The 17,190-nt window shown below is 34.0% G+C and overlaps 1 protein-coding gene across 8 annotated transcripts in view; it reads right to left on the bottom strand.

Annotated features, from left to right (window-relative positions):
• The window catches only part of POSTN (periostin), a 41,202-nt gene extending 24,623 nt beyond the window's left edge, over positions 1–16,579 (bottom strand). For 3 of the 8 annotated variants that reach the window (XM_022574700.2, XM_089899665.1, XM_089899664.1), the window contains exons 1-10: positions 15,966–16,576; positions 14,578–14,676; positions 11,116–11,180; positions 9,184–9,341; positions 6,887–7,051; positions 5,808–5,954; positions 5,142–5,283; positions 3,768–3,980; positions 2,651–2,785; positions 1,347–1,495 (exon numbers count right to left, since the gene is read on the bottom strand). In XM_022574700.2, coding sequence (XP_022430408.2) covers positions 1,347–1,495; positions 2,651–2,785; positions 3,768–3,980; positions 5,142–5,283; positions 5,808–5,954; positions 6,887–7,051; positions 9,184–9,341; positions 11,116–11,180; positions 14,578–14,676; positions 15,966–16,084 — 1,392 coding nt within the window. In that variant the 5' untranslated portion in view covers positions 16,085–16,576. Of the gene's footprint in view, positions 1–1,346; positions 1,496–2,650; positions 2,786–3,767; positions 3,981–5,141; positions 5,284–5,807; positions 5,955–6,886; positions 7,052–9,183; positions 9,342–11,115; positions 11,181–14,577; positions 14,677–15,965 lie in introns of all 8 variants that reach the window. The other 5 variants (XM_022574696.2, XM_022574697.2, XM_022574691.3 and 2 more) reach the window with 5 other exon arrangements.
• Between the last annotated feature and the right edge of the window lie 611 nt (positions 16,580–17,190).

Raw genomic sequence — 17,190 nt, 5'->3', positions numbered from 1 at the left:
CCTATGTGTGGGGCAGGTAGTTTTGTCAGTGAATTTAAAACTTCCATATAATTCCACTTCTACATTTCCTATCATTCCTCTCTAGGTTCTAATCATTCTTACAGACCCTCTTTTGTGAACTTTCACCCTTTAACTTTTTAAGACCCTCTTTAACCATAAAGTTTCGTGACTTTACTGCCTCTTCACAAATATTTAGTATATTATCTTGACTGTAAGACACTATCAATTTTAAGTCAAATTACTGATTAAGTTATAGCATTTCTGAACAATAATATTTATACATGTATCATTTAGAATGCGGCGCATATTCTGCATCATTTAAAATGTGTGTCTTGGCCTTGTGGAACTATGGTGCACAGCACTGTGTGTCATGTTTAGTTCAAGGTAATGCTTGACCTCCTATGAGTTCTTTTTTTTTTTTTTTTCCTATGAGTTCTTTTTAACTGTAGCTGCAAGGTTGCCTGGACAGAAACTGAACAGCACCACTAAGTAGCACTGTAATTCTGATAATAAATATTTTCTAGAAATTTTCCCTCAGATAAAGCACATTAGAACCACTTACTAGAAATCTTTATGTGCCTGTAAAAGTTTATCCTGAAAGCCATTCAAAAGAGATTCGGTGGTTGGATGATGGTCATACATTAAAAGATCATTGGACTCAATATAAAAATTACCTTGTAAACAGTAAAGTACGGTACTCTGTAAAGCAAAAGCTTATTTTAAATGAGTTTTAGTGATTTATGGAATTGAAATAATGCTTTAGAAAATGTTGTTTATAATGAAACAAGTGCAAGTTATCAGAATTATTAATACACAGCACTTTTTGTATACTTTCCTCAAAGTCTTTTCAAACAAGCTATTCAGTTCCCTGATCTTCCTATAAATATTTACTATTAAGACCACATTAATAAAATTCTAAGGAACTTTTGTTACAAGAACAGTCTTTCGCAGATGTAGAGAATGGACTTGAGGACACGGGGAGGGCGAAGGGTAAGCTGGGACGAAGTGAGAGAGTAGCATGGACATATATACACTACCAAATGTAAAATAGATAGCTAGTGGGAAGCAGCTGCAGAGCACAGGGAGATCAGCTCGGTGTTTTGTGACCACCTAGAGGGGTGGGATAGGGAGGGTGGGAGGGAGACACAAGAGGCAGGAAATATGGTGATATATGTATACGTATAGCTGATTCACTTTGTTATACAGCAGAAACTAATACAACATTGTAAAGGAATTATACTCTAATAAAGATGTTAAAGAAAAGAAAAAAGCACAGTCTTTGACAAGGGCACATCGTTTGACATTTAGGCCAGCGTGGATATTTTATCTCATTCGGATTCACTTACTGTGCGATACACGAAGACTCTGAGCTGTTTGCCGCCAATGGTCTCGAGCTTTTGTCCATTGTAAAGCTCATTAAGGCCAACTTTTACTTTCAATATGTGATTCTGCAGAATTAATTTAAGAAGACGCTGATCCATGCTCAGGGTATCATCTATAAGTAAATTCATTACAAAAGAGTGTTATTTTGTTTAGAAAGCAAAGTTTCTCCTGTAAGAGAAAATCATGAAAATGGGTAATCCCTACCACTATAGATCTTATGGATCCTACACATATATAGTATATGAGATGACTATATGCCAAAAGCTAAGAATTCTGTGCACAAATTAGAAATTCCATGAGCTATTTCATCAAATGACTACAATATGATTCCAAGCAGTCCAAACAATGGGCTTCATCTATGTGAGGGCCACATGGTTTTATGTGGTCACTGACAAAAGTTAAACTCTAAACCTGGCCAAGATTTTCTCTGAGAATCTGATGTCCATTAGTCACATGAGAAACCACTGATGAATCATTTCTACATTTATTTTTATTTATGGAGAGAGAGTTGAAGCATGTAACCTCTTAAAGATGGGTTGATGTCAACATGTATGGATATTATTATTACGAAGAGAAAAAACAGCATTTCTAGGAATTTGAATTTTTTCGTTAATAATTTTCTATGTCCCGACCTAGTATTTGGAAAAACATTAAAAAGGTGATACTTATTTAGTTTTTAATTGCTAAATTTTGCCTAACAATTTAAATATGTCTTTGTGAAGTCATTTTTTTCTGGAAAAAGTGTCAGGTTGTATTAATCTAAACACAGTCCTTGAATAGCAGCTACTAGGTCAAATACTTGTAATAACAGTTCACATCATAATATGGAAGTGTATCATTTTCTCTTGTTTGTATTTATTTATAATTTGATACCTTACATTCAAATTCTGAGTTGCAAAATGCACCTACGTATTCCTAAATATTATTATGTTGGCGTTTAAATAAACAAATCAGATTTATTTTTCTTAAGATCTGTTAATACATCCATTATGTGTGCTGGAAATATGATCAGGTTCACAGAACAACTGAAGACTACTTACCACAAACTTTCACTTCCTGTAGGCTATTATCTATTATAATGAAATGTTTTGAAATGAAGGACATTTTAATAGACACTGCATAGTGCTAATGCATTGTATGTGTAGCTGGTAAAGAAACTAATTAACACCTCACAAAATATCTATTATTTCTTAATGCAAACAATCATGGTGAAGAAACAATGTGTGTAGAGGAGGAAAGAGTAGGAATGACAGTGTCCAGTACATACCAGAAAATGCATTATTCACGGGTGCCAGCAAAGTGTATTCTCCATCTGGCCTCAGAGCAGATGCCAAGCCTAATTGGGCCACAAGGTCTGTGAAAGTGGTTTGCTGATTTCCAGCTAGCTCAATAACTTGTTTGGCTGTAACATAAACCATTACCATTCAAACAATGTCATCGTTGTTATTACCATAATCATGAAATTAGTAAATCAGTTCTTGGCTATTTTCCATAAGCTATTTGCTGTACTGGCAATGTGACATCCTGCCTTTCCTTAGTAAGAGAGTTCCAGCTTCCCTTTTTTGGGGTTGATGACCAAAGACTTTCAGAAGGACAATATCTTTCTGACTTCTTGCTTTGCAGTTTTCTTGGATTCTTTATTACTTGCCTCTTATCTCTCTGCTCTTGTGAGTGCCATAGGTCTTTCATTTATCCAAAAGTAACCATTTGGTTATATCTTCCCTTCTGTTTTCAAGAAAAGCTCTGGCACTGTGATAATCTTTATCAATATTAGGTATTAGAAGTAAGTCAGGCAGAGAAAGACAAATATCATATGATATCACTTACATGTGAAATCTAAAAAAATGGCACAAATGAACCTATTTACAAAACAGAAATAGAGTCATAGATGTAGAAACCAAACTTACAGTTACCAAGGGGGAGGGGGGGAAGGGATAAATTGGGAGATTGGGATTGACATATACATACTACTATATATAAAATAGATAACTAATAAGAACCTACTGTATAGCACAGGGAACTCTATTCAATACTCTGTAATGACCTATATGGGATTAGAATCTAAAAATGAGTGGATATATGTACATGTATAACTGGTTCACTTTGCTATACAGCAGAAACTAACACAACATTTTAAATCAACTATATCCCAATAAAAATTCATTAAAAAAAAAAAAGAAAAGAAACTCTGGAAAGCCAGAGGTCAATGCATGGAATGCCCATGACTACACAAGCTGCCTATTTAGTACTCAGCTCATTGTTAATTTTGTGTTTGTGCTTCATATGGCATTCCTTATACTGCACATTTATTTTCCATCTGCCTACTCTTAAGGCATCTAATTGGTAAACGATAGTAGGTAGAACAATATGAAACTGTTGCTCACCAGAATCAGGAATCAGGACCTGATCAATCAAATGGATAACACCATTATTTGTCACAATATCTTTTTTGTTCACCATTTTGATTCCATTTACTGTTATGCTGTCACCATCACATCCTATCTCAATTGTGTTTCCTTCCAGAGTCTCAAATACTGCTCCTCCCATGATAGCCTCGGAACACTGGAGGGTGTTTAAAATGTGGTACTTCAAGAGAGCTGGAGGACAAAGTACAAAGAGTAAGCTTTCAGATCAAGGAGAATAGCATTTGACCCTTAAAAGATGTGTTTCACTGTGGAACTAAGTATTCCTAAGAAATATAATATATATAAGACCTAAGTATTGACCTAAGGTTTTAAAATTCTGTTTATGTTCTCAAAATGTTTTTTCCATCAACTCTACAATAAAATTAGCTCAGCTCAGTAGGAAGTAAGAAGAAAAGAAGATCAGCTGCATGGAATTATTTGTGTAGTTCTAGAAAATGTGTTAGATCAAGTTCCCTCTATCATAAGAAAGGAATTTCCGATGGGAACAAAGAATAATTCCTCCTTTCAGAAGGCCTATAAAGTTATTTGCTAGTGATACCTGTTCCAAACACCCAAGCAGTATCTTACATCAGCTACGCATGACAGAACAGCTCTACAGGCATACTTCATTTCATTGAGCTTCACTATTTTGCACTTTGCAGATACTATGTTTTTTGTTTTTTTGTTTTTTTTACAAATTGAAGGTTTGTGACAACCCTAAAGGCAACATCTAGAAAATAACCAAAATAAAGATGCTTTCTTGAAGGACTTCTGAAGGGATCTGTGCCTAAACTGTCTATATTTGCACCAAAATATCTCATCGTAAATTGGTTAAGCCAATTTGGGGTAGGCTGAGTAAGCGAAATGTGCTAGTCACAATGTAAAATCTAGTTGAAACTAAAAAGGAGACTGGAAAGAAGCCAAGCTCTGTGTATCAATAGGTAATGGCCAAAGAGAACCATGCAATTTTCTCAACTCAACTTTAGTGTAAATTTAGAATTAAAAGCATTGAACAATATGTATACAGTATTAAAGTTTGATGATCTAATATTTCTTTTCCACACTTTCTAATTCTTTTTAATGTCTGCTACTTAGTTACTTGAAAGCAGTGCAGAAGAATGTGATCTTTAGGATACCCTGATTAATTATTTTAATTATTAAATTAATTATTGAATTACTTTGCCTACTCTTTCAAGGATTTTGTTTTTTAAGATTTTTATAGTCCACCTCAGAATAAAAGTTTTTCTTTGCCTTTGCTTATCAAAGGTGATAATGCTGGCAGGACTTGATCTCTTTTTCATTTCCTTTCTTGGAATTCTGGGAGGCTTCTCCTAGAGAGAGACAGTTAAGTACCTTCTGAAGCCACTTTGTCTCCCATGATCCTTTCTAGAACCCCTCGTGGAAGTTTCTCAAAAGCTTCATTGGTGGGAGCAAAGAGTGTGAAGTGACCATCTCTTCCAAGGGACTCCAATATATCAGATGTGATGGCAGCTGCCTGAAACACAAATGTGCTTTTTAGAGGCTGGCACATTGCAAATCCAGAAGAAAATTACAATACACTCAGTCTGGGTGGACATGAGGGAGTTGATTATATAGAAAACTATAGAAGTTAGATATAACTCTTGTTAGATCTTTAAAATATTATCTTTTGACGCAAACAACCATGTCTTTTCAAACTTTCCTCAAACTGTATGTAAGATGGGGAATTCTGCCAATGCTTGTGTGACTGAACAATATACAGCAGTAAACGTAATAATTGATGAATTCATTCTAAATGCACTAAGTACACTACAGTCATGAAACTAATCATTCTTTATCTATCATGTCCACATAAATATTATTATTTCATATAAGGAGATGATTTCTTCTGCATAAAATGAAAACCTTTTCATTTCAAGAAATACATTGGTTAAGTGTCTGCCAGATTTAATAGCTTTTTATAATTATTTTAGATTCTGACAGGGGAAGAGGAGGAATTTCAGTGGTCCCAGACAATCTGCTATTACTTCTTGTACTTACTCTAAAAGATGAGAGGTCATCTTCTGCTTCAATAAAGTCCTGAATTGAGGTACCAATTTGTGTAAGGACACGGTCAGTGACGTGCACAACACCATTTGTTGCAATCTGGTTCCCATGGATGATTCGAGCACAGTTAACAGTGACAACCTAATTATTTGAGAAAATCAAATTTTAGAAATCACAGCTATCTATTGACCACTGAGACTGCAAGCCCCCATTTCCTATTTTTCATGATTACTGGTAAATGTAACATGAAAGAACTGACATTCTGAAAGTAAATTCTGAGGGTGAAGACTTACATATTACTATGTCCAAAAAAAAAAACAAAACCTGGGGAAAAATGCAACCAGTTGAGAACCCAAGTCCAGTTACACTTAACATACCTAGAAATGCAAGGCAAAAACATTTTTTTTGTTTAAATTATTGCTTTTATTCCTCTATTTCTTTCATAGAGATAGTCATACACTATTTCTAATGTAGGTCAATGAGTTACATAAAGAAGTCTAATTAGTCCTAAAAGAAAGTTCTGAGACAGAAACAAACAATTATTGCATAAATATAATCAGTTCTATTTCAGTGATTTCCTAAATATTGACTCCTCACTGACCCTTTATTTCCTGGAACTCTGACTGTTGAAAGAGCTCTATGACCCTGGTTGGACGTCTCCCACAAAGACTTTATTAAAACACACAAGAACCTAAATCAGTATAGTAGCCAGAGGGTGAATAAAAGAATACTCATTCTCTGATTTTTCTCTGATAAATTCTCTGACAAATACTTATTATTTTTTCTGCTTATTAGTTTTCAAACACATCAAATACTAAAATTTCCTTTTGTAGAACACCTTAGTCTACTATCAATGAACTATCGATTTAATTTCTTCCTTGCAATCACTCTTTAATAGAAATCACTCACTGAATTAGAAATTTACATGCTCTAGATGTAGGGAAAAGTCTTGATATGGCACTTACATTATATTCACTGACTTTTTATTATTTCTGTGAACCTTATATAAAAGGTATAGAAAAAAATTAAGGGCAATGTTATTGAAAAAGGTACTTTTTATTAATGAAACTTACCCCATTAGGATAATGGTTAATGAAGAGCCCCAAATTGTTATACATCGAAGGAACAATCATGCCGTTTTTCAAGTCCTTGGTCAACATTCTCTTATTAATCATGTGGCTATGTAGAGCATTCAATAATTCAACATTTACGTTGCTCTCCAAACCTCTACGGATATCCTAGGAAAAATTGAAATGACAGAAGTTTATTTTATTATAGTTAATTATTTAAAATCTTATAATCACTCTGTTTCTACTCTCTTGTTATTTTCTCATTGAATTACCCAGACGGTCAAACCAAATTGACATAAATAACTTAAAATTATACTATTTCAATTGATTAAGAAATTTTGTAAGTAGAGGTACCCAGTAAAGGGTTCCAGCTCTTACAGAGCACTTGGACATTTTTAGAGACAAAACAAAATTTTTAATAAATGTATTGATGAAGAGATGATCTTGCTGTAAAGGCTTAGGGAATATGAAATTATCAGATATTTAAAGTACTTTGAGTGGAAAACAAAATAAAAGTGGCATTATATTTGTGTACAACATCAGAGTTTTAATAACCGTTTTATGTTTATTCTATGACAAATTCAAGAATTCAACCATCCTGTACCTTTTAATTTATCCAATACCACACTATATCATACTGTACTTGGTGTTATGAGAAATACAATGATAAGTAAGGTGAAGTCTCGACCTTTGAGGTACTTATTCTATAGCAGCAGGCAAAAATAAACATAGTAAGATAAAGGACGGAAGGAGAAAAAAAATGCTTTCCAGGTCAAATGAAGATGGCTGGCAATTCAGGTTTGGAGACAGGTCTTGCAGGGTAGGTAGACAGGGTAGGGACGGTGTGATGATCATTCTAAGTCCAGCTGCTGGCACAGGGTGAACGTTGGGAAAGCAGAAGTTGTCCAGTGTGGTTATTATATGCCTTTACGTTTCTCAGATAATGTTAAGAAGAAATTTTAGAAAGTATATGGGACCATAACATAGAAGACTTTAATGCCCAAGTAAAGAGTAAATTAAACTGGCAATGGGGAGCCATTGAGGCTGCTGTGGGCTTGGAATATAATGATTAGCCTGGGCTTTAGGAAGGTTAATCTGGTGGTAATGCATAGCAGGAAAAAGACTATTATGAGGATGAAAAATGAGATATGGGTGACTAACAGTAGTTTCTAAGAACTGAAGAGAGGCAAAGTAAGGATAACTCATAATTTTCAAGTTTGAACTCTGAGATTGGTACTGCCAATTATGGAAAAAAGACAGCAGAAAAGCAGTTGTTGATGGGGAGAAAGAAAGTGGCATCTATTTTAGATAACGTTTTGTTTAAAGATACAGATGGTGTATCCAAGGAGAAATATTAAGATAGATGTTAGAAATATTCTCCTGGGATTCAAGAAACACAGATTCCATGGCTCTATGCATTAAAGTGAAAGCTGAAGCCATCAGAAGTGCATCTAAACTTCAGAGTATAGTTCCTGGAAGATACCTTAATAAGACCCATTTTAAAGGCATGGAAGAAGAGGAGTCTGCAAAAAGGCCCAGAAAGGTGGTTAGAGATGTGGTCAAAGACAACCAGAAGAGAGAAAGTTCTATAATGCAAGCAACTAACCTCACAGTTAATGAAGCAAGATAAAATCTAGAAGAATCTGCCTAAGTTTTACTAAATATTGTATGACTCTAGTAGTAATTATCAGTTCATCTTCATATCAAGTAGAAAGTAGGAATATATTTCTATACCAGTTTTACAGATTTGTATACTGTCATTATTTAGTGTGTTGTAAATCAGATTATGCACAAAAAAAGCCTGAAAATTAAATGTATTGCTTACAACCCTTCAATTTAACTATCCACACACGTTTATAAATCTGTCAGTCTCTGAACAGCCATATATATTTACATATAATTAAACTAATAAGTATATGTATAATATAGCTTATTAAAAATTTTAAATTCCACTAGGCTTCTTAACTTGCCTTTCTATGAGATATGTCATTTAAAATTACCTATATTTCTTCACAACCAAAAGGGAAGGAGGAAAGGAGTAAAATAGAATAATGATAAAGTGCTTGTTCAATCCACTATTAGTTTGCCTTTATTAGTCCATGAGCCTACTGGGGTGTTATTCCATTTATGGATGTATTAAAATGATTTTCTCCTTACCCTCAATTAACTCATCCTTTTATGTATCCTTATATATGTACGACAGAAAGATATACAATTTCTATTCATTTCCAACTCAGTAAACCAATTAAAGTATACCAATAGCAGTAAAAAAATTTATATTCATAAAAATAATGAATTACAGAATCCAGGTTGTCCCAAGCCTCGTTACTTGGTGCGAAGTAAGTGAATGACCCCTTTCCTTCGATCTCTTCCCTCAGTTTTGAGACATCAGAATAACGCTGCGTGGTGGTGGCTCCCACAATGCCCAGGGTACCATAAACATGGTCAATAGGCATAACTGAAATAATCAAGAGATGAATAAGTACTTAGGAAAAAACTTCAAGAATGTTACTTTACAATAATTTAACCTTTACACAAAGCCCCCCAATATATTAAATGATAATTTTAGCAATACAGTTCTATAAATCATCAATTTTATGTGAAAGTTGCCTTTTGAATGTCAAATAATAAAGTACTATTGAAAAATATCATTCCATATATTCTTGGTGTTGAGGGAAAATGAATTTTCAATTATTATCCTTGTTTGATGTTTAGTCTATTTACATGTCAAATCTGCTATGTCAATATGGTTCAATTACAATTATTAGTAAGGATCTTTGATTATTTCACTGAAAACAACAAAAGTTCCTCACTTCTTACTGACAATGGCAAAGGTAATTTATTTTTTCGTGTTGGCTTAAAGCTCCTAAATAGTATAATACTGTTAGGTATAGGGGTGTAATTATACAGATTTGGGTCCCTGAAAGAAATATGTAGACCTGCTTCTTTTCATCATAATTTCAGGAAGGAGGTATAGGGGTGTAATTATACAGATTTGGGTCCCTGAAAGAAATATGTAGACCTGCTTCTTTTCATCATAATTTCAGGAAGGAAATATATAAAAATATCTAATACTTCTAGAATACATCTTCTGAACTTCAGGAGAAAGATTAATATATGAATGTCAGCCTGAAGTTTGGGTGCAGCCAACTTATTTTTTATGACTCTGTCTTATTTAAAATTTAGTATGATTTGGATCATATCATAGGAGAAATGGTTATTACCTTTGTGAATATAGCAAGACTAGGTACACAATTAGTAAATTAAGTCACAAAATCAGGATTTAAAAACACCCCAACAGGATGGGAAAAATGAGTCAAATGTGACAGTTAAATGTCACAGGGTTCCGTTTAAGTCCCACGCCTAAGTTAAAAAAAAAAACAAATCCCGAAGGAAGACTTGATTTGACAGTATTCATTTAAAAAAGATCTGTAATCAATTTTAATTACTTAAAAATTCAGCATGAGTTAACAATATGACATGGTTACCAATAACATTAACCAAAGTTCAGGAGCCCACCCGCCCCAAACTGAGGTATTTGTCTTAATATTTTCTCAGCTTCCTGGACACACATAGATAGTAGACACCAGTCTTGGATCACAATCAGAAGGAAAAAAAATGACTGGATTAGAGGCTTTTCATGGGTTGCTGTCAATTACAGTAAGGACTCCAAAGTCTATATCACATTCAAACTGGGTGCCATGAGCCCAGAGAAGAGAAGATTCTGTTGGGGAAGAGAGGGTAGCTGGAGGAAGGGTGTGATGATTTGTGTTAACTATCTGAATGGCTGTCATTTCAAAGAGGAAATAGATGAACTAATTTTTCTCTAGTTGGCAAGTTACAGGAGACTAACTTTCAATCTGAGAAACGTTATAAAATCAGAGCTGTTGAAGCAGAGAAGATGATGCCTTGCCAAGTAGTCAGCCCATGTTCCTAGACAAATTCAAAGAAAGGGATTTTGTAGTGGGGATTTTTGTTCTTGAAGGAAAGTTGAACTAATTTAAATTTAGAATAAGCTTCTGTTGTCCAGCATTTAGTGTATATGATGTATATTTGAATACTTTATCAACATGATAAAGTCATGATTAACACCAAGATATGGGGGATATATCTTGGATTTATCATGGTGCTAAATACACACACACACACAATTGGCTTCGCTATAAGCTACTTCAACTCTTTTTCCTCAAACAAGACAAATTCCTCATTTAATTCAGTAATTGAAACTTTACCTGCTGGGCAGCCTTTCATTCCTTCCATCCTCATATAACCAGGGCAGCATTCATATAACACAGTCCTATACATTGGAAGAAAATTAATATTAAAATGGGAGAACTACAAAGGATATATTTTGACATAAACTTAGCAAAACATATTACTTATTGCCTTGATTTATTGAGAATTTAGAAATCCAGTTTTTTTGTTTGTTTGTTTATGACATCAAGGTATTTATATTAGCTTGATTTCTCTCTATAGCCTCATGGCATGGTGGAAAAATTCCAGGATCTTGAGCCAGAAGAATGGAGTTTGGTTCCCAGTTCCACTACTTAGTTGATGTGTGACCTTGAGCAAATCATTTAATAAATTTGAGTCTCAGTTTCCCCAACTAGTTAACATGAAGGTAGTAGCTAAAATACTTATTCATGGGTAGTTGTGAATCTCAAATAAAACAATGCTTTGGAAATAATTTTGTAAACTATAAATAGCTATAAATGTTTATTAGTATAAGGTTATTAGGAACTAAGAACGTCAGAAAAATTTATTAACTCACTTATAGGTAGTAAAACATGAAACTATAGATGAGAATAAAATTTCTGGCATGGAATATTGGCTTAAGGATAGTTAAAAGATAAGAATATAGAGATAAGTGGGAAACTAAATTTTCAAACTGTTCTCTAATTTTAATATAATTTCAAGAATAGCTGGTATCGGAAACATATACAGACTGTAAGAGAGCCTTATGCAAATATGGTCCCTGAAATAATTTTATTTACATGGCTACCCATAAAAATAAATGTGAATATTTGGATGCCAAGGGATTGATTAAGAATTGCTTATACTTTAGCTTTAGCATATATCATAAACAATAAGAATGAGATACATAATTTTTAGTTTGGGACTAATAATACTTTATGTAAAAAGACTAATAATACTTTATGTAAAATAGTAAATAGAAGAAGAAATTGCTAAAGTAGCAAAAATTTCTATAACATATGCTCATATTAATGAACTATATGGTATAGAATTCCAAAACAGGCAATTGCAATTTCATATGATACTTGAACAATACGGTTGTCTGAGTTAATGCTTTGAAAGCAATGACAACAAAGAAGTATTTTTTCCAGGAAATTTATGCTACACAAAACTCAAAGTTCCCATATTGTCAGTAGGACAAATAAGAGTAAAAAAATATCATGAATGTGCATATCTCTGAAAGTGGGAAATTTATCTTCATTTTCTGAATAGTATCTAAAATCTCATGGAAATGCCAACTGAAAATGTCACTGACATTTTTTTGAAGGAGGTCTACAAAATACTATATTATTGAGCCAATATATATTGTGGGGAATACCGTAAACCTAGGAAACTTCCTGTTTTTCATTAGACCCACCCAGTTACTTCCCCCAAATCCCCAAAGCAGCTATTCAAACAGAAGATAAACATTTCTGTCAACTAATACATAAAGTCCTAAAGATGACTTTGGAAATTTTAGCAGCTGCAAGCAGATGGCAAATCAGGCATTCTTCCTGTCAATGTTACTGATTCCTTTGGTTGTTTGAAACTAGCAACTAGCATTTACATTTATTCCAGAGCACAGATGTTAATGTGTTTGTGAAAATGAAGTTAAGGGAAATAAGCTAATATAATTAAACAAAGGAGACACTGTTATATTTCTGGTAAAAAGCCAAGCTTCAAAGCAGGAATTTTTTTTTCTTTTTTAATGGAAAGCAAGAAAGAATCTTGGCATAAGCTTTGTACAAGCGTCAGCATCTCTAACATATTTAGATGGTTAAAGTAAGATTGTATCGGACTTCCTTAACTTCCGGGAAGTGTGTAATAAAAATTTTCCCTAAATATTTCAGAGAGCAGGTCCTTTCTTATGCAGTTAGTGTGCCTTCCAAATAGGCCTCATGGTAACCAAGAATACAAAGGACAAAGCGAGAAAAATCCAGAGCTTTGGAGTTCCCAACTGGGGCCTGACCTAAATCATGGCCAGGATCCTTGTAACTACTGACTTACGCTGTAGTTGTGTGAATGATCCACAAGTCTAGCAGATTTATGCAAACTAATAAGAATAATGTCCAGGTCAAAAAGTAACATCGGTTAAAACTCTGTTAAGCCAACATGTGGGAATGGGCAGCAATGTCCTGTGGGGTCCTAGCCTTGGTTACCATGGGGAGGCACAGTCCAGATAAGGTTATATGCCTTGAATACATGATTCTTAGTAAAATAAAGAAAACCCTATGCATTTTAAATAGGCATCTGCGCACACCTCCTTTTCACACCAGCATATACCCAATTTACTTAAAGTAGTTTAAATTTAAGTACGATTAATGTTATGAGTTAGAGTTACTTAGTAATTTCACATTAGTTCATTAGTTCATTCATTTTACCTTCAGAAACTCTCCAAGTATTAAATCTGCATTTCACAGGCAAAGAAACAAGACTCCAAAATGTTATGTGATTCCACAGTTAATATTTGTAACCAATATTATTAAGTTAATATGTTTTTTAACAATCCCCCAATCCTTCCACCTATTTAGAGTAACTGAAGTTTAATGATGATGTGCTTCAGATATTCTGGTTCTGAAGTCGTCCTTCACTGAGGTTGCTGTTCAAAGTAATAAGAAGCAGGCAGGAGCCATTTCTACTGTTTCACTGACTGAGGATGACATCTTTAATTTTTTTTTTATCTATAATTCAGCTCCTTCATCTTAAAATGAAGAATTTGCACGACATGAGTACTTATCAACCTTTATATGTCTAGGATTATATTTCTTCTACCAATATTTATTAATTGATTAAACCAATAAGCTATCAAGTAATAAAAATGTTTTCCAACTCTAGGTTAATCAATGAAGTATATAACTAAGTTGAAAAGTAATCATCTTTTTGGCTGTTGAAATAGTAATATAGTGGTGGGTTTCCATTATCACCTTTGGGGACCCCTGGAGATCTGGCAGTTTGGGATTGAATGACTGGATTAAATGAAGATATGAAACCTAAGTCCCTTCCAACTTTAAGCTTTGATGAAAACTCTGGGGTAAACTGGTGTACTTTATATAATTTCTAAATGACTGTAGGCAAACATTAATTTTTACTTGAAAACCCTGGTATTTCAGATCAATTTGTTCTTCTGGCATTTTTTTAAATAAAATGAGGAAACTGAGGCAAAGAGGTTAATTGACTTGCCTAAGATAAAAGAGGCCAAACCAGGAGTAGAAATGATATAGTCAAACTGTCAGTGATTCTATACCAGATCACATGGCCATTGCCATAGATTCAGGAATAACATGAGTTCCACTAGTAGAGGGAGAAATTCAGGGAAAATGTCTTTATTCATATGTGATCCATTTTTTTGAAGCTCACAATTTTGCAGAATATTTTCAAGATCATGTGTATGTCCAAGGAAAGACATGGGCATTGTGGTGTTGTCTTTGGAACTGGCACATTAAGGAAAAAATGACACTTACGTTTTCTTTCCACAGATGGCACCTTGATACCAGTTCCTACAAGTGCTAAAGTATTTCTTTTTGGTGCCCAAAATCTGTTGAAGGGCGCAGACATTTGGGCTGGAAGATGGAAGGAAAGAAAGTTAATGTCCTAATGACAACTAGTTTTTCATATCTACATGTCAGATAGTACAAAAAGAAAAAAGCTAATATGTGGATTCGATTATCAAAGATGCAATTCTAAAAAAAGATGTGATTCTAGTCAGCACAAATCTCATTCTGATCCAATCCTCCTGAATCATTGGAAAAACTAAAGTCTATGAGAGACAGAGAGAGAGAGGAAATTATACATCTCTGAGAGTAAAATGCCATTGTTTCAAAAGTTAACCTAATAGAATTAAACAACGTGTCTTATTACTTTTAATAGTAGGTATTTCACTGACACTTTTAAACCAAACATGTGCTCATTTAGGGTTTGGGGGTGGCTTAAGGCTCTGGAACAATGACAGATCAGACAGCAAAATAGACAGGTTTTACTAAGTCCAAGGACACTGTACTCTGTAATTTTCTAGGTAAGCAATCACAGAAGTAAATGAATGCTAAGATTAAATTAAATAATATGGCTGCACAAAGGAAAATTTATTGCTTTGCCTGGAAGTAATTAGATTAAGACATCCTCTGCCAGAATTTTAAGTGTTTTTCTCCCTTAAAAAGAAGGAAGTCTTATTTGCTCTGTAAGGCAAGGGAACTTTGGAGCATTATGAACATCTCTCTGAGACATTGTGGATGTAGTGCCAAGATCCATTTCAAAAATTAATAATAAATGGTTGGTTAAATTACTAAATTATGTCTGATAACTTTAAAAATGCTAAGTTATAGTTGAGTTTATTCTAAGAAATAAAGTTTTTGCAAATTGTACAGAATGCAAAATTTAAAAGCATTCTTAAATGCTTCAAAAAATTCAGAAAACTGGTTACATTACCTATTAATTTTCGTAATAAATGAAATTTTCCCTAACATAATGTGAGATATTTCAAAGCTGTTTACATAATGAGAGTCTCCAACAATAGATTCTTTCATCTTGGAAACCTCATTCTAGAAATTTGGAATCAAATAAAAGCACAAATAAACTGAATCATGAAGAAATGCCCTGTTAAATGTTGTTAATTACATTAAAATCTTACAATGTTTCATAAAAAGCAATTATACACAAGTTTTTTGGACAGTAATACTTAAAGCTTAAGACACATACATCAACCACAGAATACTCATTTTTTCCTTTTTCTTGTTACATTGTAATAAGTAGGAAAAAAAAAAACCCTGAGGTATAAATAAGGAACTGTATGTAGAATTGTACATACAACAAGCTAAGGGAAAAGAAGGTTTATAAAATCAAACCACTGACTTACCCCTGATCCCGGCCCCTGATACGGCTGTGAGCCAAGATCTTGTCATAATGACCATTGGCATTTGCAGGGTTAACCACAACAAGCAAGAACAGAGAAAATATGGATAAGAGAGGAATCATCTCTAGTCTCTCCGTTGCAGTTAGTCCACGAAGAGAACTGGCAGTGGGCTTTGGAGAGCTCAGAGCTTATATACATGGCAGAGTTCTGGGAGGGAGCTCTGTATCAACCTGGGAATCTGAACTCTCTCCAGAAGGCATCAGCAACTTCAAGTTGCCAACTAGAATCTGCTTTTTCAGCTATGTCTACTGAGCACACTGAGCCTCTTTTTCTTCTCATTATCAAAAGGATATTTATTTTATTTTTATATTATTTATCTTTCTCTTTATTTTTACTACCTGGCTCATTTCATGTTCATATTTCTGTTTTATTCTTTTGTAATTTAGAGGGTTTTTATGGGAAATGATTTTATTTAGATTTTAAGGATCATTCTGTAATATATCCCTTTCAGGGTGCGTGTCCCTGTGCTCAGTGAGAGTATGATTTGATCTTATCACATCTTGTCATATTCAGTTCACATCAGAACTGAAAGATTATTTTTCACCAGATAACCAAGGTAGATGTAGGTTGGATAATCACAAGGCAGTAATGGCTGTTGACTAAAAACAAATGTTGAATGGACATAAACTTTCACAGAATATGGGACAAGAATTTTAACTTGCTGATGAAACATGTAGGAAGGATCACATTTTCCTTGCAATGTGTAAACTGGGGGCATCCCTCCCATTTCACTTCTCTTTTCAGCTATCAAGGAATAGATAGAGTTAACATAAATCTGGTTCTGTTAAGTTTCCCTAACTTTTGAAGCAAAGCAGGAAAGAAAAACATGTGTCATTTTGTTTTTTCATTACACACAGGGCATGATGTTAACCATTTGACAGCGCATCTCTTGGTAACCACAGGACAAAAGCATCCCCTGTTGGAAACAAGTATTACCAGTCTAACTGCAATAGAATAATGCAATACATATTAAGAAACAGGGGCATTGCCAGAATTCTTCTTCTTCTGTTTTATCAAGAGTAACCAAAGTCTCTTAATGTTACACAGTGCAATTCCTAGCCAAGGGAATATCCACTCTCACCACTCCACACGTGATACGTCAACAATTAGCTAAATAACTACAATGAGCTTCCCTGGATAAATAAGTTACACACTATCCTAAAGTGAA

This window comes from Delphinapterus leucas, chromosome 18, assembly GCF_059928025.1.
Source record: "Delphinapterus leucas isolate spDelLeu-1000000601 "Yukka" chromosome 18, BTC_Dleu_Yukka2, whole genome shotgun sequence".
Lineage (NCBI taxonomy): Eukaryota > Metazoa > Chordata > Mammalia > Artiodactyla > Monodontidae > Delphinapterus > Delphinapterus leucas.
The sequence above is the reverse complement of the archived record's forward strand: the minus strand, read 5'-3'. Positions and strand labels throughout refer to the sequence as shown.